The following is a 23,378-nucleotide window of genomic DNA, read 5'->3' on the forward strand; positions in this document are numbered from 1 at the left end:
CATTAAAAGAAAGGAGGCTATGGGAAGTGGGTGCTGAGTCACATAAGAAATGCAGGTAATGTTTTGGAAAAACAAACGCCTGATCTGAACAGTCACTGTGTTCACAGAGATGACAGGGCTTGCTGGACACATCAAAACAAAATAAAAATCACACACTGAAAGTTAGATAGCCTGTTAAAGACAGACTATTAAAGATAACACTTTCATTAAAGCACGAACTGTGTAAGAAGAGTCTTATGAGACTAGAAGAGCTTTTTAATTTTATTAGGACAGTATGAGGGGAAAAAAGGAAGAAAAAACACAAGTTTTTCACACTGTATCAATATTTTATAGAAAGAACTTACCATAGAGTTGATTTTAAGGGGATCTTTTTTGGTACCATCTGACCTATAGCTGAAAGAGAAGAGAAAATTAAAAAGAATCTTCTAATTGCATACAACGTTTAGCTTTAATTTTTTAAAAAATGATTTTCTTCCTTTGAAAGAGAAACACACAATACTGTGTGAAATATGAGACTCCTGGTCAATATACCTAGGTACGTCACTGAGATACAGTCTTCTAGGTACTAAATAATTTCTTGACAGGGTCATGCAGTTTGGGCAGGTGTGTTCATTATGTCAGGACTAAAGTTCAGCATAGCATATGAAACGGGCAGAGATATTAACCCACTTCTGTCAACCCACAGAGTACCTATATTAACTCAATGAGATAATGTAATTTTCACTTCCTACTAGCTACTTATATATATAGTTTACAGCTCTTATTAGATAATAAGCTACTTGAATAGATTCATGTGTGATTTAACCTTGAATGAAACATTTATCACATACACAATAGGGGTTTGATAAATAAATCCATTTTTATTGAATGAACAATCAACTGAAAGAGGATAGATGTACGAGGAATTGATACATTCTGAATAAATTAATTCTGAACCTTATAAACTGTTTTGGGGGAAGGGTCAAATAAGGCAAGCTGGTAGCTGCATGACAAAGCTTGCGTGCATGTGTGTATGTGTGTGTATGTGTACTGTTTCAGAGAAAATGGAGTTACTTTGTCCAAAATTCCTTTATTGACTCACGCAAAATCTCCTCCAAGTGTACAAATCAGCTGGGCTCCAAATACACTCCATAAAGAAAGGCCACCATATTCCCAGGTCACTATTACAACACTATTGTCAGGAGACCATCTGACCAACTTAACAGCTCCTGTTTTGTTCCAAATGTCTGTTAAGAAACCACAGAAAAGTTAAGGATAAATGACTGCTTCATATTTAGTACTTTTTACAGCCTCTATCTTCAACTTGAAACAAGCAGAAAGGCATGTCTGCTTCAATGAGATGAATTCAGTTCATTTAGGGCTATTTAAAATTAGTATGATCATCAGCCTGGGCCTGATCTAAGCAGAACAAACTCTGTACCCAAGTGATTCGTAAGAACCCAGAACCATTTCTTGCCACTATTAGCTTAAATAACTATTGATACAACTGTGTGGTCTCAAAAACTCTTTGGCTTTGGGAGAATCAGTTTCTCTAAGATGGGAATAATATTTCCCTTGAATAATTCAATACAGTATCAAAGTACTCTACAAAGTATGAGGTGTTTCAAAATATAAAATATTTTACCATGATCTCCATGTTTTTTCAGTAATATCAAAGGGACTCAAATTAAAGCAAATTGAAGTTTAACCTTATATTAGGATTAAGTAGGTAAACTCCAGCTTCAGCACTATAGATGCTTACATCTTCTTTTAACTAGTAATACTTCTTCTAATCCTATATATAATTACTAAAGGGGAAATTTTCATTGCATAGTAAAATCCAAGTTTCTTTACTGCAGAGTTAAATGAAACATACCAGCATTTCCCATCAGGAATTCAAAAAGATCTGTATGACCTTCTTTACAATTACAGTTCTTTACATCTGCAGTATTAATAAATTTTTGTTGTAAATATATCTGCTGCAAAGGGGTGGTATACAGATATTAGCCTACAGAAGACAGGCTTGGTTAACAGAGTAAGAACTTTTTCCCTCTGCCTATGTTTGAATCCTCACATTACCATTCCCCACCATAATTCAGGTATATGAGTAACTGGTATTTATGTATATAAAAATGGGAACATATCTAAGCAACATGTCTTTTTAGTATACTTTACACACCTAGGAGAGAAATTTAAATCCAAACCAAGAAAAAAATACAAACTCAAATCAAAGCTTATAAGCAATTCCATGCGCAAGAAAAAAAAATAAGGTTTAGATGTATATTTAATATCACAAAAAACTGCTAGTGTTTTAGCTTACAAACAGTATTCCTATTATCCCAAGTAAACATATGTATCTGTATCTGCATCTACATACACACAGATGTACATATTTTCCAAGCGTTATACACATGTTAAAAAAATCTAGGTACAGAGATGTACCATAAAACAGTAATGATGGTTAACCTAATTTTCAAGTGGCAGGAATACAGAAAATTTATCTAGCTGGTAACCTACTGTAAACTTAATTGTGATAATCTGCATAATGAGAAAAATGTAAAAAATAATCCCCAAACTTGCTGTTAAAGTTGAATTTGCAAGACAGAAAGGACGATCTCCAGGAGCCAGAAGAAAAAAACAAACAGTGAGACCAGTTAGTGCTTCAATTAAGGCAGCCTAGGTGTGAAGAGTGGGAAGTGATGAGGCAAAGACAGTTGCAAATATAGGGACAGAAGGTTGGAATGGGACCTAGCTGTGATTAGGAAGTTGGGGGTCTCACATTCTTATGCAAAGACAAAAAAAGGGGTTCCGGGCAACATGAGTCTGAGAATCAGAATGGAAGCTGATGATCATGTAAGGATTCCTGATGTGCTACCATGTGTAAAAATCAGCCAGTGAAGCCAGAAGAAAACATAGATGCTTATGTCTGTTCCAGAGGCAGGACAACACAAGCCTCCCAACATTTTAAGCAGCTTTATAGCCAAAAGTTACATAATCTAAAAGGGCAGCCCTCTCCCATAACAAAGACCACAAGAGCAAGAGTTAGCAGATAACTAAAGGGAGAAATGGCATTCCAAGAACCTGAGAAAAGGAAACAACCTGAAAAATTCAGTACAGTGTTGTCAAACGATCAATAGAAGGGATCAGAACTTCCTGTAATGATGTAAATATTCTATATTTGCTTGGTCTAACAGACAGCCACTAAGCTATATCAGGCTATTTAACATTTAGGTGTAAAGAGGCAACTGAGATTTCATAGTAATCCAAATCTATGCCCCCAATCACTAATCCCAAAGAAGGTGAAGCTGAATGGTTCTATGATGACCTACAAGAACTTTTAGAACTAACACCCCCCCCCCCCCAAAAAAGATGTCCTTTTCATCATAGGAGACTGGAATGCAAAAGTAGGAAGTCAAGAGATACCTGGAGTAACAGGCAAGTTTGACCTTGGAGTACAGAATGAAGCAGGGCAAAGGCTAACAGAGTTTTGCCAAGAGAACGCACTGGTCACAGCAAACACCCTCTTCTAACAACACAAGAGACAACTCTACACATGGACATCACCAGAAGGCCAATACTGAAGACAGACTGATTATATTCTTTGCAGTCAAAGATGGAGAAGCTCTATACATTAAGCAAAAACAAGATGGGGAGCTGACTGTAGCTCAGATCATGAACTCCTTATTGCCAAATTCAGACTTAAATTGAAGAAAGTAATGAAAACCACTAAGCCATTCAGGTATGATCTAAATCAAATTCCTTACGATTATACAGTGGAAGTGACAAACAGAAACAGAAGATATTAAGAAGAGGTGGCAACAATACACAAAAGATCTTCATGACCCAGATAACCACGATGGTGTGATCACTCACCTAGAACCAGACGTCCTGGAATGTGAAGTCAAGTGGGCCTTAGGAAGCATCACTGTGAACAAAGCTAGTGAAGGTGATGGAATTCCAATTGAGCTAGTTCAAATCCTAAACAATGATGCTTTGAAAGTGCGGCATTCAACATGCCAGCATATTTGGAAAACTCAGCTCTGGCCACAGGACAGGAAAAGGTCAGTTTTCATTCCAATCCCAAAGAAAGGCAATGCCAAACTACTGTACAATTGCACTCATCTCACAGGCTAGCAAAGTAATGCTCAAAATTCTCCCAGTGAGGCTTCTATAGTATGTGAATGAAGAACGTCCAGATGTTCAAGCTGGATTTCAAAAAGGCAGAGGAACCAAAGATCAAACTGCCAACATCCGTTGGATTACAGAAATACAAAAAAGTTCCAGAAAAACATATACTTCTGCTTTACTGACTTTAAAGCCTTTGTATGGATCACAACAACATGTGGAAAATTCTTAGAGAGATGGGAATACCAGACCACCTTACCTGCCTCCTGAGAAATCTGTATGCAGGTCAAGAAGCAACCATCAGAACCAGCCATGGAACAATGGACTGGTTCCAAATTGAGAAAGAAGTACATCAAAGCTGCATATTGCCACTCTACTTATTTAACTTATATGAAGAAAATCATGCAAGATGCCGGGCTGGATGAGGCACGAGCTGAAATCAACACTGCTGGGAGAAACAGAATAACCTCAGATATGCAGATGACACCATCCTCATGGCAGAAAATAGAGGAACTAAAGAGCTTCTTGATGAAAGTGAAAGAGGAGAGTAAAAAAGCTGGCTTAAAACTCAACATTCAAAAAATGAAGATCATGGTATCCAGTCACATCACTTCATGGCAAATAGATGGGAAACTAGAAATAGTGACAGACTTCATTTTCTTGGCCTCCAAAATCTCTGCAGATGGTGACTGCAGCCATGAAATTAAAGGACGATTGCTCCTTGGAAGAAAAGCTATGACCAACCTAGACAGCATATTAAAAAGTAGAAACATTACTTTGCTAACAAAGGTCCATCTAGTCGAAGCTATGGTTATTCCAGTAGTCATGTATGGATGTGAAAGCTGGACCATAAAGAAACATAAGCGCTGACGAACTGATGTTTTTGATTTGTGGTGTTAGAGAAGATTCGAGAGTCCCTTGGACTGCAAGGAGACCAAACCAGTCAATCCTAAAGGAAATCAGTCCTGAATATCACTGGAAGGACTGATGCTGAAGCTCCAATATTTGGGCCACCCGATGTGAAGAAATGATTTATTGGTAAGACGCTGATGTTGGGAAAGAGTGAAGGCAGGAGGAGAAGGGGAAGATGGAAGATGAGATGGCTGGATGGCACTGCCGACTTGATGGATATAAGTTTGAGCAATCTCCAGGAAGTTGTGATGGACTGGGAAGCCTGGCGTGCTGCAGTCCACGGGGTTGCAAAGAATCAGACACAACTGAGTGACTAAACTGACTGAGGCAACTAAGAAACGTTTTGATTTTCTTTTAGTTTCATTTAAATAGCTATCGTACTGGATATCACAGTATGGATAAAAAAGAAACAGGGCTAGAAAACACAATCAAAACACACAGCATCCTGTTCTTGCCAGCTGCAGCAAAAACTCTTTAGGAAATAAGGAAAAAAATGCAACCTTTAAAAGCTATGCAATAAGAGTGATAAAAACTTAAGGAACTAATTTCTATTTCTGGCTATATAGCAAATTTGATAGCTGGATTGACTCTCCACACTGCAACAAGTAAAATGTTAAACAGAATACTTAAATATTTCAAAATATTAAAAAACACTGGGAGGTAAGTGGGTGTACAAACTGCTGTTGCCCTGAATTTTTCTGCCAAAACCTAGAGACCTGACTTTCACCTACGACAACTCTCAGCATATGAGGGACAGAAGATAAAACTCAGAGCTTGGCCAAGACGGGGAATAGAAGATACCCATGTAATGCTGAGAATACAATTCCATGTTCAAGGGAGAGTGAGAAATAAACTCTACCACATAGAAGGTGAAAAAAATAGCAAGGAGCACTTTCCTGTTTTTGCCCATGGTATTGAATGGAAAATAAAGAAGCTCCCCTGAGAATCTGCAACCCCAAGCCAGTCCTTAGGCTCATCTACAATCTGTGTAACTTATAGGATTCAAAAAAGAAAAAAATCCTAAACAGAGAATATAATGCAAAGGCTTCAAGACTAATGTAATTTTCCCAGGTGACTGGAAGAAACAGACAGATATCCTCTCAGCAAAAACTCATTTCAATCTAGTTTCTGCTTTCCTGACCAGAAAACATATATACACTTTCTTTCCTCCTTTCTTCTTGACTCAAGAAGTAATGCTTGGGCCTTAGAAGTCAACCTGTGATCATGAAAGAAAAGGCCAAATGAATGCCAAGAGCAGCTTACCTTTGGATTTCTTGCCAATATAGAGAATAAATACTATTTGTTTAAGGGATAGTAAGTGGGTTTTCTGTTAGTTTCAGTCAAAAACATTTCCAGTAATAACAGATTTTACACTTACTCCAGCGGACAGAATTCATCTAAGAGTCACAAAGGGAGTTCCGAGAGAGATTTTTTTGTTTTATTCACTACTGTGTACCAGCATTTAGAACAATGTCTGGCCTATAGTATGTACTCAATAATTACTTGTTGAATGACCAAATGGAAATGAAGGCATAAAATAATAGAGGCAATGAAATTAGGAAAGAGTCTAAAGCAAAGCCCAGACAAGCAACATAGAGGCTATGACTAAGTGAGGATAAAGAAAACTAAATGGAAGAGATAAAAGAGGTCTCCCAGGAGACTCTAGTAGAAATCCTTGAGTCAGACAGAATTGTTGTTACATGTTTTAATAATACTTGGCCTTTGGCATCCATCATCTAATTCAAATCAAAACTCACTACACATATTATCTGTAACTAAGAAGAAAAAAAAAAAAAAAGAGGACTCACCAGGATACTGTTTTGCTGTTAACTCTAGTTTATGAGACAGCTGCATGGCTCCAGTGGTGTTATCTATTGTATAAACCTGTACAGAACCACTGTGAAAATCAGATAAGATTTTCAGTGTAAAAAGACAAATACAAATATAAAAAACATGACTATGGAAATATGTTCTGCTGATAGGAGTGTAAACTAGAACACAACCATTTTGTAAATAATTTATAGTCATCTCATAATCTGAAACAAATGCATATTCTATAGTCTAGTGATTTCACCTATAGATATACCCCAGAAATATCCTTGTCTTTGTGACATATACAATGTCATCATAAGACTGTTAAGTGCAAAGAAATGCCAACCATCCACACGTCCAGCAATGACAAAGGGAAGAGAAACTGTGGTATGTTCATATAATAGTATACCATATAGTACTGAAAATGAATTTCTGTCCTATACCTTAAAATGGACAGCATATCTCTCTACCCACCCATCTATCTATATCTATATAAATAGTATAATTTCATTTCTGTACTGTGAAAAACATCCAAAACATAGTAGTGAAATACATTTGTGGTAAAAATATACAAAGATATAAAGGAAATTTGGTGGCAATTAGGTTAGTCTGAATATGAATGAGTTTTAGATCTTATTGAGGATTTATCATTAATTTACCCATGCATTTGATTAAAGATTGTGTGTCTATGTAAGAGAAAATGAGTTAGGAAGGGACTGGGAGACATGATTAGCAAGTAGGAGTGATAAAATTTATATTGGCTAGCAACGTTCTATTCCTTGACCAAGTTGTGAAAAGATGGATGCTTGTATTATAATTATTTGTAAAACTATAGTATGTACTTGATTACACACTTCCCCATTTGTTTTTATTTTATAATATGAAAATTCCCAAAGGTACTATAAGTTCTATGTCAATAAATTTGACAGTGTATATGAAAGAAACCAATTCCTAGAAAAATATAACTTGCCAAAATGACTGAGGAAGAGATAGAAAAATCTGAATCTTCCATAAGGCTATTTTAAAAATGAACAGGCATTCAATTTTACTTTGAAAACCTTCATTATTTGAATCAAGGAAAGAAAATGATTTTACAAATGAGCTTTAAATTTGCTTGTTAACTAAGGCACACTCACTAATTTAAAGGCAAGTCAACACTGATGTCTTAAAAAGAAAGGATTAGGGGCTTCCCTGGTGACTCAGAGGTAAAGAATCCACCTGCAAGAGACACAGGTTTGATCTCCAGTCCAGGAGGCTTCCACACACTGCTAAGCAACTAAGCCCATGTCCCATAACTCTAAAGCTCAGGAGCCAAGCCCACCTGCCACAACTATTGAAACTTGTGCCCCCTAGAGCCTGTGCTCCACAACCTGCAATGAGAAGTCCAGTGGCCCCCACTCACCACAACTAGAGAAAATCCTGCATAGCAACTGAAGACCCAGCACAGCTGAAAATAAATAAAACCTCCTCCTGATGTTATTTAAAACAATAAAGAACCTAAATTTTAATTGATTTAACCTTAACTTGTGATTCAATTTCCTACCACTAAAAAAAAGCTCACAAATTAAAACACCTAATCTCCAAAATCTGCCCTTTATATTTGCTTGCTTCAATTACAATACTTTAACATTTTATATTAAGGTTGATTCATAAATTATAAAAGGCACAACAAAGTTCCTAAGTGTGTTAATAAGAACATCTTATGTTTTTTAAAAAAATTATTTTTGGCAATAAGTGTTAAAATACAGGCATCTACATTACCTCGCACAACCAAATGCCATCAGTCGATACTTGTTATTTACTGCTACACAAGTTCCATCAATAACATCTTGTGGCCAAACTCCATGAAGCTGCTAAAATTAAGAAACATAGTTAAGATTTAAAATGTGTTCTCCAAATATACTTCAATTAACATAATTCCCCTGCAGTAAACATAATTTCATAAGGTTTTATATGGTTCTTTATATGGTTTCATCTGGATAGGAAAACATCCCATCAAGACTACCATCTGGATTTTCCCTTAAAATCTTAATTTCATTAACTGGTTTAATAAATATTTCCAGATGAGCTCAGTCTAGTGCTAATTCATTTATAAAACACTAAAAGATGGATATCTGATCTCTAAATTCAAATTAATTGAAGATAATTTTCCTATTAAAAAGTAAACCTCTTGATGGTAGAAACTGCATCTAACTCGCTCACTATTCTTCTTCTTCTCATTTAGTACACAGTGTTTTACTTTCCCAATCAATGGGAATCAGTCAATTTTTTTTGGTCTATCTCGTCTCTTGAGAAACCTGTATGGGGGTGAAGAAGTAACAGTTAGAACCCTGTATGGAATAACTGAATGGTTTGGGATAGAGAAAGGAGTATGACAAGGCTGTTTATTGCCACCCTGTTTATTTAACTTATACACAGAGCACGTCATGCAAAATGCCAGGCTGGATGAATTACAAGCTGGAATCAAGACTATCAGGAGAAACATCAACAATCTCAGATATGCGGATGACACCACTCTAATGGCAGAAAGCTAAGAGGAACTAAACAGCCTCTTGATGAAGGTAAAGGAGTAGAGTGAAAAAGTCAGCTTAAAACTCAATATTAAAAAAAACCTAAGATCATGGCATCCAGTCTCATCACTTCATGGCAAATAGAAGGGGAAGAGGTGGAAGCAGTGACAGATTTCTTCTTCTTAGGCTCTAAAATCACTGCAGATGGTGACTGCAGCTATGAAATTAGAAGATGATTGCTCCTTGGTAGGAAAGCCATGACAAACCTAGTCAATATGTTAAAAAGCAAAGACAACACTATGCCAACAAAGGTCCCTATAGTCAAGGCTATGGTCTTCTCAGTAGTCATGTACCAATGTGAGAGCTGGACAATAAAGAAGGCTGAGTGCTGAAGAATTGAAGCTTTGAATTGTGGTGCTGGAGAAGACTCGTAAGAGTCCCTTGGAAAGCAAGGAGATCAAACCAGTCAATCTTAAAGGAAATCAACCCTGAATACTCTTTGGAAGGACTGGTGCTGAAACTGAAACTCCAATACTATGGCTACTTGATGCAAACAGCTGACTCACTGGAAAAGACCCTGATGCTGGCAAAGACTGAAGGCAGAAGGAGAAGAGGGTGACAGAAGATGAGATGGTTGGATGGCATCACTGATTCAATGGACGTGATTTTCAGCAAACTCCAGGAGATGGTGAAGGACAAGGAAGCCTGGTGTGCTGCAGTCCATAGGGTCTTGAAGAGTCGGACATGACTTGGGGGCTGAACAACAATGACATTCTTTAGAAGTGATTAATGACTTGTCAGTTGCTTACTATTCTCTTTAACTCCTTTGTTTTATAGTATAACAGCATGGCATATGGCAGCCTAACATTACATCTCAGATCTACCACTCACTTGTAAAAATGACTTCGTGATATTTTCAAGCTTCAGTTTTCTTTTCTGTAAACTACCTCTTAGAGTGTTTTGAAGTTTAAATGGGAGTAGATATATTCAATACATGGAAGGAATGATGCTAAAGCTGAAACTCCAGTACTGTGGCCACCTCATGCGAAGAGTTGACTCACTGGAAAGACTCTGATGCTGGGAGGGATTGGGGGCAGGAGGAGAAGGGGACGACAGAGGATGAGATGGCTGGATGGCATCACGGACTCGATGGACGTGAGTCTGAGTGAACTCCGGGAGTTGGTGATGGACAGGGAGGCTGGCGTGCTGCGGTTCATGGGGTTGCAAAGAGTCAGACATGACTGAGCGACTGAATTGAACTGAACTGAACTCACTTAATATAACGCCTGGAATTCAACAAGTTAAATAAGCTTCAATGAATGGATGATATTATTATTAAGCTTCATATGCTACTTAAGTTTGAATACAGACACAGAATAGAGTCAACTCTGCTGTCTGTTTTTATTTGTCAAATCAAGGGCATCTTAGATCATAAATTCTAAGGCAAAGGTCACCATGACTGCTAGTTTAGTAAGCACAGAATTTAGCACACTACAATACAGCACTTTACTTTTGGATTATCACAACAGTGAACATTAGATGATCGGATATAATGAAGCGGTTCAAAATATAACACTATAGGTTTTTAAAAATTCCTAAATAAACTATATAATCTACTATCTAAATATGAAATGTTTGCTTCTTTGTAGGAGTTTTATTTATTTTACTTTAATAATAAAACTACACATTATTTCAGATAATAGAAAATGGCAAAAGATAGCAATGACTATTATTTCTTTGGACTACTGTCTAGACTGGAATTCATTCATTCATCCCTACCATAAAAGTCTTCCAGGCACCCACTATTCACCAGATGCTGCTCTAGATACTGAGAATACTGCAGATATTCAAACATACCAAAATCCTCAGCTGTATCCCTGCCTTACATTTGTTAAAAGACTGACAAGTTTAAAAAACTGTACAGTATTACACACAAAGTTGTAGTAAATGCTACAAAAAAAATAACAAAACAGTTACGGAGAAGAGAGTGTATGGGGGAAGGATGTAATATTAAACTGTTTTCCCTATGATGAAGGTGCCTCTCGAGGAAAGTACTGAGAGAGAGCAACAGAAGGGCCCTGTCATAGCAGCATTTCTAGCATGTTCAAAGATAAAAGAAACTTGTGTGGCTGGAGTGGAGTGGAATAAAGGAAGAAGTAGTAAAGGAGGTAACGGATGAAACAGTAGGCCAGATTTATAGGGCTTTGAAAGCCACCATGAGATCTTTGACTTTTTCTCCATTTCATATATGGGGAGTCATTTGGAGAGTCTTTAATTTTTTAACCCTTTCTATTATGAATTAGAATATGATACATCAAAGACAAATACCAAAACCAAAAATGTACATCATAGTAACATCACATAGGAAACACTTGTGAAATTACCACTCAGCTAGGAATTACCAGTACCAAAAGTCTCCCAATGGTGTCACTCCTGATCAATATACCCTCACCCGAACCACAAAAGTAACCAACATCCAGACTTACATGGTAGTCACTTTCTTCTTTTCCTTTAAACTACTAACACTTAAACATGCACTCATACAAACTCTAATTCAGAGCTGCCTAGGTTTTAAGATTTCCTTCTGCTTTATGTAAAATAGAATCACAGCACATACTTTTTTGTGTCTGGCTGTTTCCACTGAATATTTTTGTGAGATTCATCCATGTTGCTGCATACAGCCTTGTTTGCTCATTTTAGCTCACTGGGCCTCTGGCCTCCCCTAGCCTCCTAATTCCTTACTGTTTTGTTAGCTCTCCAAAGCCTTTAAGCACATTAAAAAAATTATTTTTTCTCCAGCTTTTCTAGTTGACCTCAGCAGGTTTTGTCCTAAAACTCTAGTCCTACTAAAGGGTTCTGAGCAGAGGAGTGGCATAGTCTGACATATTTTAATAGATGTGTCTACTGTATTTTTACAGTGTATACTCTAAGTCATACATAGTGTGTGTATATATATATATACGATGTGTATATAGATGTGTATACTGTATAGCGGCTGTAAATTTGTACAGCCATTATAGAATGCCAAACAGGAGTTCTTATAAGGCACTTAAATAATGTCTAATATAAATATACCATTAGAGTATTTCCCAATTACCAGTAATACATATGCAATGTTTTCATGTAACTTATATTTTCTACTTATAACTTCCTTAATAATGTCCATCTACTTTTCATTATTTAAATCCTTAAATTACTAGAAAATTTTCTTTAACCAAATACTAATTAAAGCTGATATTCAGAAATGAGTCAATTACCTTCCAGTTCTAACATGTTTATTTTCAGGAAATAAATTTAAATCCAAAACATGTCAACAAAATGAAAAGGGAGTCTACTAAATGGGAGAAAATATTTGCACATCACATATGTGACAAAAGGTTATATTCAAAATATATAAAAAACTCATGTATTTAATAGCAAAAAATTGATTAAAAAAATGGGCAGATGATCTGAACAAACATTTCTCTACAGCACACATAAGGATGCCCAAAAAGTACCTGAAAAGATGCTCAACACCACTAATATCAGAGAAACGCACATTGAAACCACAATGAGATGTTACTTCACACCTGTCAGAATGGCTATTATCAAAGACAAGAAATAATTAAGTGTTGGGACAATGGGAGAAAAAGGAATCCTTGTGCATTCCTGATGGCAGTGTAAATTTGTACAGCCACTACATCTCCATGCTCAATGCAGCATTGTTTATAAAAGCCAAAATATGGAAACACTTAAGTGTTCACTGATGGATGAATGGATAGAGAAAATTTGGTATATGTACATACACGCACACAAAACGGAACACAGTTGACTCATACAACATGAGGGTTAGGGGTACCTATCCCCCACAGTAGAAAATACGCACACAGCTTTACAGCTGGCCCTCAATATCCATGGGTCTGCATCTGTGGATTCAATTAATTGCAGATTATAGAGTACTACAGTATGTATTTATTGAAAAAAATCCAGGTGTCAGTGGACCTGTGCAGTTCAAATCTACGTTGTTCAAGGGTCAACTGTATTTAGCCATAAAGAAGAATGAAATCTTGCCTTTTGCAACATGCTGAATGAAGTAAATTAGACGAGAAAGCTGATACCATATAGAAAAATATGCCCTTAAAAACTTGAAATTCCTTCCAGTTAGAGAGGCTGAACATGAATATTTAGTTTCTCTGACTCTTAAAATCCCAAATGTGTAAGTTGGCAAGGACAGAATGGGAGAGGAGGTAGTATCAGAAAATTTTGTAAGCTGGGAAGCAAGCGTATGAGTAGAGTCCTTAACTAGCAGTAAGGAACACTTTGAAAAACAGTCAAATTTGCATTACAGGTTACACAAAGGGCTTGGGGAATTAAAATGTCTCTCAAAAGCTGAACTGAAAGCAGCAGGACTGGCTCAAAGACTGTTTATTCAATAGCTGGATCTGCTTAGGTTACCTCCCACTCTGAGCAGCTAAGGAATATTCTACCTCCACTCCAAGAGAAAACTGAATTTTTTCTTTAGAGAAAAACAAGACAAAAATCTCAGCGGTCTCTAAACAACACTGAAAATAGGGATACGTGGGAGTTTACTTCCTGAATTTGGAATCTCTAGTCTAACTCTTTCATAACTCAAAATCCCAAAATACTGGGCCAGCCAGGTACATCATCTTTGGAGAAGACTGGATAAGGCGTGAGGAGGAAAAAAATTACCCAGTTAGCTCATGTTATGAAGAGCACAGTCAACCAAACCCACCAAATCCCACACAGCCTTTGGTGAATCTAAATTTTTATTCTGGGTCTTTGTCACAACCAAATTCATACATTAACTAATCAAATATTTACCATTAACTCTGAAAGGATCTAAGAGTAAAGGAATATAGGAAATCCAGAGGATGATGATGATGGACAGCCCCAACATGTAGCCTGTGTGCAATCCATCCAGAAGAATCCAACAGAAATTTCTTCAAGACGACGAAACAAATACTAATATAATCAAAATCACATTATCTATATTGGAATGATGGGAAGAACTTACAGACGTTGTGGGACCAGGGAAGAGGGAAGTAAATGGTCATTTTCCACAACGGCAAGTCAATAAACACAGCCTAAAAACCAAAAACTACAGGAAATACTCTGAGTAGTGGAGATAAACAGCAAAATAATCAATGAAGGAGTAAAAAGTAGTTGTCTCTGAGAATGAACACTGGGCATGAAGAGAGGAAAGGAACGATCATTCTTCATTAACATGTCAAAAGGCTTCCTTGTTTATGTATGGTTAAGACTTCGTTGTCTGTTTATGCTAGTTGTACGTATAGCTTTGATTAAAAAAAATTAACAACCACTCCTAAAATCTTAAATAAGGAAAACTGGAGGGGGATTTAATGAAGATTAAAATTAATAAATGCAAAATTGAAAAACAAACATTGAAAGTAAATCCTACCTCTGCAGTAAATCTACTTGACACTGGTGTAATAAATCCAACTTTACCATCATTAAACACAACAGCAAATCCATCAAGTGTGGCACAGTATTCCATGTCTCTAATGTGCACATCTGCAAAGCCCAGGAATGAACCTGCTGATGAAAAAATAAGTATTTGAAATATTAATATAAATATAGTAAATTAATTCTCTTACACTTTTGCTTGCAAACCATGTTAAGAACAGTTAAAAGGTCAAAATTTAAAGACCTAACAACACTGAACAGTTAAACTATTCCTTCCTACACACACACACACACACTCAACTCACTCTCCTTTTCTTCCCTTGCATAATTAATTTGAAAGTAGAAAAATCAATGTTCATCCATAGAAAATATCTGACTATTTATATAAAATATTAAACTCCTTGTTCTATCTCATGTAAAAAGTATTACTACCTCTAGATGACTGCAGGTCTACTGAAAAGGGTACTGTACAAAGATTAATAGCTTTCCTCCCATTTGTCATGCCTTCCCAGTGAATAAGATGAAGAAGTCCATCAGAAGTAGCAACCAGGAGATCTTCCAGCACAGACTGCAAACTGTAGGGAAGCAATAAGCAATTTATTAGTTATCTTTTAAGAAAAACATACTGGGAAAGCAATGAATATAACTGCTCTGGAGAATATTGAAGCAAAGATCATGAAACTACTCATAAAACTGCCATTTATCAACAATTTCACTATACAGTAGTTTATCTATGTATAATTCAATCTAGATCAGAAATTCTAGAGGGGGAAAAAGAGACCATAGTTGCTATTATTACAAACCTGACAGACTAGATTAGAAGATGGAAGGATAAGTGAAGCTAAGAAAGGAAAGAGGCAGAGAAACCATAAAAATGAACTAATGACAGAATGACAGTCTAGAGCTAGGGACTGTAGTGGTACCCATTCTCTACCCCTGTCCAAGAGAACTTTCACCAGTGATGGAGATATTCTATTATCCATACTACTGAACACAGCAGCCATTAGCCATGCGTGGTGACCACACATTTGAAATACTGAAGGAGTGTAACAAAAACACTAAATTTTAAGTTTATTTTATCTACAATTAACATTTAAGTCACTTCATTTGACTAGTGGCTACTGTCATAGAAAACACAGTTCCAGACCACAGTATTTCTAAGGTATCACAGAATCTCATGTTAGGTCTGGGCTCTGTGGCAGGTGCTATGCTTGTCGAAGATTGAAAGGTGAAGAAATATAGTTTCTCCCTCCAGAAGACCTCTCAGGTAACTAAGTACTGAAAATAAATTATGTAGTATGATCTCAGCATTTATTGATACTTGCAAAGAGCTTTAACAATTACAGTTTCCAGGGCAATAAATGTCTAATTTGCTTACTCTTATAATGCCAAGCCTGGAGGGCAGTGTCATTTACATCTGGTACCAAATGTTTATGGGAGGAAGGTCAAGAGTGAGGAATAATCAAAGTGAAGCTACAAAGATACTGGCAGAAAGAAAGAAAGAGGACCAATGGAAACTTGGCATCAGGAAAGCCAAGGGAATAGTGAAAGTCAAAGTGTTAGTCGCTCAATTGTGTTTGACTCTTTGCGACCCCATGAACTATAGCCTGCCAGGCTCCTTTGTCCATAGGACTTCCCAGGCAAGAATACTGGAGTGGGTTGCCATTTCCTTCTCCGAGGAATACTCCTGACCCAGGGATTGGACCAAGGCCTCCTGCATTGCAAGCAGACTCTTTACCGTCTGAGCTACCAGGGAAGCTCTCAAGAGTATCAAATGCTATAAAAAAAATTGAGTATAAGAAAGAATGAAAAATCCTTGCATCCCTGGGATAAAGCCCACTTGGTCATGATGTATGATCTTTTTAATGTGTTGTTGGATTCTGGTTGCTAGAATTTTGTTGAGGATTTTTGCATCTATGTTCATCAGTGATATTGGCCTGTAGTTTTCTTTTTTTGTGACATCTTTGTCAGGTTTTGGTATTAGGGTGATGGTGGCCTCATAGAATGAGTTTGGAAGTTTACCTTCCTCTGCAATTTTCTGGAAGAGTTTGAGGAGGATAGGTGTTAGCTCTTCTCGAAATTTTTGGTAGAATTCAGCTGTGAAGCCGTCTGGACCTGGGCTTTTGTTTGCTGGAAGATTTCTGATTACAGTTTCAATTTCCGTGCTTGTGATGGGTCTGTTAAGATTTTCTATTGCTTCCTGGTTCAGTTTTGGAAAATTGTACTTTTCTAAGAATTTGTCCATTTCTTCCACGTTGTCCATTTTATTGGCATACAACTGCTGATAGTAGTCTCTTATGATCCTTTGTATTTCTGTGTTGTCTGTTGTGATCTCTCCATTTTCCTTTCTAATTTTATTGATTTTTCTCTGTTTGCTTCTTGATGAGTCTGGCTAATGGTTTGTCAATTTTATTTATCCTTTCAAAGAACCAGCTTTTGGCTTTGTTGATTTTTGCTATGGTCTCTTTTGTTTCTTTTGCATTTATTTCTGCCCTAATTTTTAAGATGGGCTTTATCCCAGGGATGCAAGGATTCTTCAATATTCGCAAATCAATCAATGTAATTCACCACATTAACAAATTGAAAAATAAAAACCATATGATTATCTCAATAGATGCAGAGAAGGCCTTTGACAAAATTCAACATCCATTTATGATAAAAACTCTCCAGAAAGCAGGAATAGAAGGAACATACCTCAACATAATAAAGGCTATATATGACAAACCCACAGCAAACATTATCCTCAATGGTGAAAAATTGAAAGCATTTCCCCTAAAGTCAGGAACAAGACAAGGGTGCCCACTTTCACCGCTACTATTCAACATAGTTCTGGAAGTTTTGGCCACAGCAATCAGAGCAGAAAAAGAAATAAAAGGAATCCAAATTGGAAAAGAAGAAGTAAAACTCTCACTGTTTGCAGATGACATGATCCTCTACATGGAAAACCCTAAAGACTCCACCAGAAAATTACTAGAGCTCATCAATGAATATAGTAAAGTTGCAGGATATAAAATCAACACACAGAAATCCCTTGCATTTCTATACACTAATAATGAGAAAGTAGAAAAAGAAATTAAGGAAACAATTCCATTCACCATTGCAACAAAAAGAATAAAATACTTAGGAATGTATCTACCTAAAGAAACTAAAGACCTATATATAGAAAACTATGAAACACTGATGAAAGAAATCAAAGAGGACACTAATAGATGGAGAAATATACCATGTTCATGGATTGGAAGAATCAATATAGTGAAAATGAGTATACTACCCAAAGCAATTTACAAATTCAATGCAATCCCTATCAAGCTACCAGCCACATTTTTCACAGAACTAGAACAAATAATTTCAAGATTTGTATGGAAATACAAAAAACCTCGAATTGCCAAAGCAATCTTGAGAAAGAAGAATGGAACTGGAGGAATCAACTTGCCTGACTTCAGGCTCTACTACAAAGCCACAGTCATCAAAACAGTATGGTACTGGCACAAAGACAGACATATAGATCAATGGAACAAAATAGAAAGCCCAGAGATAAATCCACACACATATGGACAGCTTATCTTTGACAAAGGAGGCAAGAATATACAATGGAGTAAAGACAATCTCTTTAACAAGTGGTGCTGGGAAAACTGGTCAACCACTTGTAAAAGAATGAAACTAGATCACTTTCTAACACCGCACACAAAAATAAACTCAAAATGGATTAAAGATCTAAATGTAAGATCAGAAACTATAAAACTCCTAGAGGAGAACATAGGCAAAACACTCTCAGACATAAATCACAGCAGGATCCTCTATGATCCACCTCCCAGAATTCTGGAAATAAAAGCAAAAATAAACAAATGGGATCTAATTAAAATTAAAAGCTTCTGCACAACAAAGGAAAATATAAGCAAGGTGAAGAGACAGCCTTCTGAATGGGAGAAAATAATAGCAAATGAAGCAACTGACAAACAACTAATCTCAAAAATATACAAGCAACTTCTGCAGCTCAATTCCAGAAAAATAAACGACCCAATCAAAAAATGGGCCAAAGAACTAAATAGACATTTCTCCAAAGAAGACATACGGATGGCTAACAAACACATGAAAAGATGCTCAACATCACTCATTATTAGAGAAATGCAAATCAAAACCACAATGAGGTACCACTTCACACCAGTCAGAATGGCTGCGATCCAAAAATCTGCAAGCAATAAATGCTGGAGAGGGTGTGGAGAAAAGGGAACCCTCCTACACTGTTGGTGGGAATGCAAACTAGTACAGCCACTATGCAGAACAGTGTGGAGATTCCTTAAAAAATTGCAAACAGAACTACCTTACGACCCAGCAATCCCACTTCTGGGCATACACACGGAGGAAACCAGAATTGAAAGAGACACATGTACCCCAATGTTCATCGCAGCACTGTTTACAATAGCCAGGACATGGAAACAACCTAGATGTCCATCAGCAGATGAATGGATAAGCAAGCTGTGGTACATATACACAATGGAGTATTACTCAGCCATTAAAAAGAATTCATTTGAATCAGTTCTGATGAGATGGATGAAACTGGAGCCGATTATACAGAGTGAAGTAAGCCAGAAAGAAAAACACCAATACAGTATACTAACACATATATATGGAATTTAGAAAGATGGCAATGACGACCCTGTATGCAAGAAAGCAAAAAAGACACAGATGTGTATAACGGACTTTTGGACTCAGAGGGAGAGGGAGAGGGAGAGGGTGGGATGATTTGGGAAAATGGCATTCTAACATGTATACTATCATGTAAGAATCGAATCGCCCGTCTATGTCTGATGCAGGATACAGCATGCTTGGGGCTGGTGCATGGGGATGACCCAGAGAGATGTTATGGGGAGGGAGGTTGGAGGGGGGTTCATGTTTGGGAACGCATGTAAGAATTAAAGATTTTAAAATTAAAAAAAAAAAAGAAAGAAAGAAAGAATGAAAAATGTATGTCTAATATACACTGTTATATACTGTTAAATTAGCCTTCATACTTAAGAGGTTAAAAGTTTATTTCAGAAATATTTTAATTCATAACAGTGAAAAGAATGTTTTTCAATGTTTTCTTTAACCTTTAATTCTTTGGAGTCCAATGACTTATTCTACTATGTATTTCAGATAATTAACAATTTACTGTATTATCTTCCTAACTATAAAAATATTTTAAAAGATTATCCCCTTATTGAGCTCCATCTCTTGAACTTCAGAGCATTTTAACCAATTACAATTTCCAGTTTAAAGAAAGTTCATCTTTTAAAATATTATATATTCTTTTATTTCAAATTTATATTTTAATGGTAAAATTTATGTGTAGCATGTGGTGGCTAGAATATAAAAACTTTATGTTTTAGACCTGCTACTGCAAGGAGATCAAACCAAGTCAATCTTATAGGAAATGAACCCTGAATATTCATTGGAAAGGCTGATGCTGAAGCTCCAGTACTTCGAGCACCTGAAGTAAAGAGCCGACTCACTGGAAAAGATCCTGATACTGGGAAAGACTGATGGTAAAAGGAGAAGGAGGTGGCAAAGAATGAGATGGTTAGTGTCACTGACTCTATGGACATGAATTTGAGCAAACTTTGGGAAATAGTGATGAACAAGGAAGCCTGGTGGGCTACAGCTCACAGGGTCACAAAGAGTCAGACATGACTTGGCGACTGAACAACAACAACTGCATGTCAAAAGAAGTAATTTAGTGGAGTAGTCACTGGGCTTCCCTGGTAGCTCAGTGGTAAAGAATCTGCCTGCGATGCAGGTCGGGAAGATACACTGGAGACAGGATAGGCTACCCACTCCAGTATTCTTGGGCTTCCCTGGTGGCTTGGCTGGTAAAAAATCCACCTGCAGTGTGAGAGACCTGGGTTCGACCCCTGGGTTGGGAAGATTCCCTGGAGAAGGCTACCCACTCCAGTATTCTGGCCTGGAGAATTCCATGGACTGTATAGTCCATGGGGTCGCAAAGAGTCAGACACAACTGAGCAACTTTCACTTTCAGTCACTGGTTTACCAGTGATCTTCATTCAGTAGGAGTCAGCCTAGGTTTATTTCAAATTGCATTCTTTCTCTTCCTTTCTCATATGTCCCTAGAAAAATCACTGCATATGATGGTTAGGAACAAGATCAAGGTTAACCAGTAATTTAACTGCCTGACAGACAAAACTCAACACTCCTTTGACAAAGTTAACAGAATTCAGAATCTCTACCATCATTCACCATGCTGTGACAAAAAATGACCAGGCATCTGAATAAACAGGAAAACGTGATCCAGAGTTAAGAGAAAAATCCATCAATGTAAACTGACTCATAAAAAATCCTGATGTTGGAATTAACAATGACTTTAAAATAATTAAGACAAACATGATAAACAATATCTAAAAAGATAAACCCTTGTTTAATTGAAAGTAAACAAACTTTAAATTAAAGGCTGATGTCAGATGTTAAAATACTGAATATTTCCATAGTTTATCCTTGGGAAGATCCCTTGGAGAAGGGACTGTCTACCCACTCTAGTATTTGGCCCTGGAGAATTTCAAGGACTATATAGTCCATGGGGTAGCAAAGAGTTGGACACGACTGAGTGACTTTTACTTTCACTTTTCTTTCATTTATGTCTTTGTATGTCGCACTGATTTTTATTGAAAATCACCCTGGGTCTAAGTAAACACAGAATACATATAAACATACTCTAAGTTATGCCTTTAGAGAGAGGCTCTCCAATCATTAACTTCTATGGGCTTTACCAACAGCTATGTGATATCCCAGGGATGTCTGTTATTGCTGTTGTTATTCAACTAAGGATCTCAGAAGCAGAATAATAGGATTTTGGAAGGAGAACAGGATTTTGGAATCTGATTAGTCAAATATTCTTAATGGAAATATATAATTAATAATTAACAATGATCAAATATGTAAATTTGTTTCTTACCTAATTAATATTAAATACTGGGAATACCAGACCACCTGACCTGCCTCTTGAGAAACCTATATGCAGGTCAGGAAGCAACAGTTAGAACTGGACATGGAACAACAGACTAGTTCCAAATAGGAAAAGGAGTGCGTCAAGGCTGTATATTGTCACCCTGCTTATTTAACTTATATGCAGAGTACATCATGAGACACGCTGGACTGGAAGAAACACAAGCTGGAATCAAGATTGCCGGGAGAAATATCAATAACCTCAGATATGACACCCACCCTTATGACAGAAAGTGAAGAGGAACTAAAAAGCCTCTTGATGAAAGTGAAAGTGGAGAGTGAAAAAGTTGGCTTAAAGCTCAACATTCAGAAAATGAAGATCATGGCATCTGGCCGCATCACCTCATGGGAAATAGATGGAGAAACAGTGGAAACTGTATCAGACTTTATTTTTTTGGGCTCCAAGATCACTGCAGATGGTGACGGCAGCCATGAAATAAAAGACGTTTACTCCTTGGAAGAAAAGCTATGGCCAACCTAGATAGTGTATTAAAAAGCAGAGACATTACTTTGCCAACTAAGGTCCGTCTAGTCAAGGCTATGGTTTTTCCTGTGGTCATGTATGGATGTAAGAGTTGGACTGTGAAGAAGGCTGAGCACCAAAGAATTGATGCTTTTGAAGTGTGGTGTTGGAGAAGACTCTAGAGAGTCCCTTGGACTGCAAGGAGATCCAACCAGTCCATTCTGAAGGAGAACAGCCCTGGGATTTCTTTGGACGGAATGATGCTAAAGCTGAAACTCCAGTACTTTGGCCACCTCATGTGAAGAGTTGACTCACTGGAAAAGACTCTGATGCTGGGAGGGATTGGGGGCAGGAGGAGAAGGGGACAACAGAGGATGAGAAGGCTGGATGGCATCACGGACTTGATGGACGTGAGTCTGAGTGAACTCCGTGTGTTGGTGATGGTCAGGGAGGCCTGGTGTGCTGCGATTCATGGGGTCACAGAGCGTCGGACACGACTGAGCGACTGAACTGAACTATATATACTACATGGGGCTTTCTATGTGCCTGGGAAAAAGGAAGATAGAGAATAAAATTTAGAGTAAAATTTATTAACATTTATTATTAGTTAGAAATACAGTAAGATTTTAATTATAAATTAGTACTTTTTTTCCTTTTTAAATTAAAAAAAATTTTTTTGTACTGGGATATAGCCAGCTCACAATGTTGTGACAGTTTTAGATGAACAGAGAAGAGTCTCAGCCATACATACACATGTACCCATTCTCCCACCAGCCCCCCTCCCGTCCAGGCTGCCACATAATACTGAGCAGAGTTCCATGTGCTATACCGTAGGTCCTTGCTGGTTATCCATTTTAAGCATCGCAATGTAGTACTTTTTACTTTCTAAACATACTCTATCCTTAATCAATAACAAGAAAAAGATGTTTAACATTTAATCCTATTCCTTCCTCAATAAAAAAATTAAAGATGGCAGTACTCTTGCCATCTTATGCCTAAAAGCAGCAGTCTGTCCCTATCTTTATTTGACTTATTTTCAGCAGTTTTCAGAGAGAAAACAGAAGGCTAAAAGCCCAATTTTCATACCTCCTCACTCAATTCAAAATTATATAGGAATTCTCCAATTAAATTTCCAGGAGGTCCATGTTACCGGTGCT

The 23,378-nt window shown here is 37.1% G+C and overlaps 1 protein-coding gene across 2 annotated transcripts in view; it reads right to left on the bottom strand.

Moving 5' to 3' along the window:
- RIC1 (RIC1 homolog, RAB6A GEF complex partner 1) overlaps positions 1 to 23,378 on the bottom strand; it is a 142,913-nt gene that overhangs the window by 29,756 nt on the left and 89,779 nt on the right. The window contains exons 5-10 of one of the 2 annotated variants that reach the window (XM_018052017.1): positions 15,195 to 15,337; positions 14,758 to 14,891; positions 8,590 to 8,681; positions 6,825 to 6,913; positions 1,082 to 1,226; positions 345 to 393 (exon numbers count right to left, since the gene is read on the bottom strand). In XM_018052017.1, coding sequence (XP_017907506.1) covers positions 345 to 393; positions 1,082 to 1,226; positions 6,825 to 6,913; positions 8,590 to 8,681; positions 14,758 to 14,891; positions 15,195 to 15,337 — 652 coding nt within the window. Of the gene's footprint in view, positions 1 to 344; positions 394 to 1,081; positions 1,227 to 6,824; positions 6,914 to 8,589; positions 8,682 to 14,757; positions 14,895 to 15,194; positions 15,338 to 23,378 lie in introns of both variants that reach the window. The other variant, XM_005683688.3, reaches the window with a different exon arrangement.

This window comes from Capra hircus, chromosome 8 (genome assembly GCF_001704415.2).
Source record: "Capra hircus breed San Clemente chromosome 8, ASM170441v1, whole genome shotgun sequence".
Lineage (NCBI taxonomy): Eukaryota > Metazoa > Chordata > Mammalia > Artiodactyla > Bovidae > Capra > Capra hircus.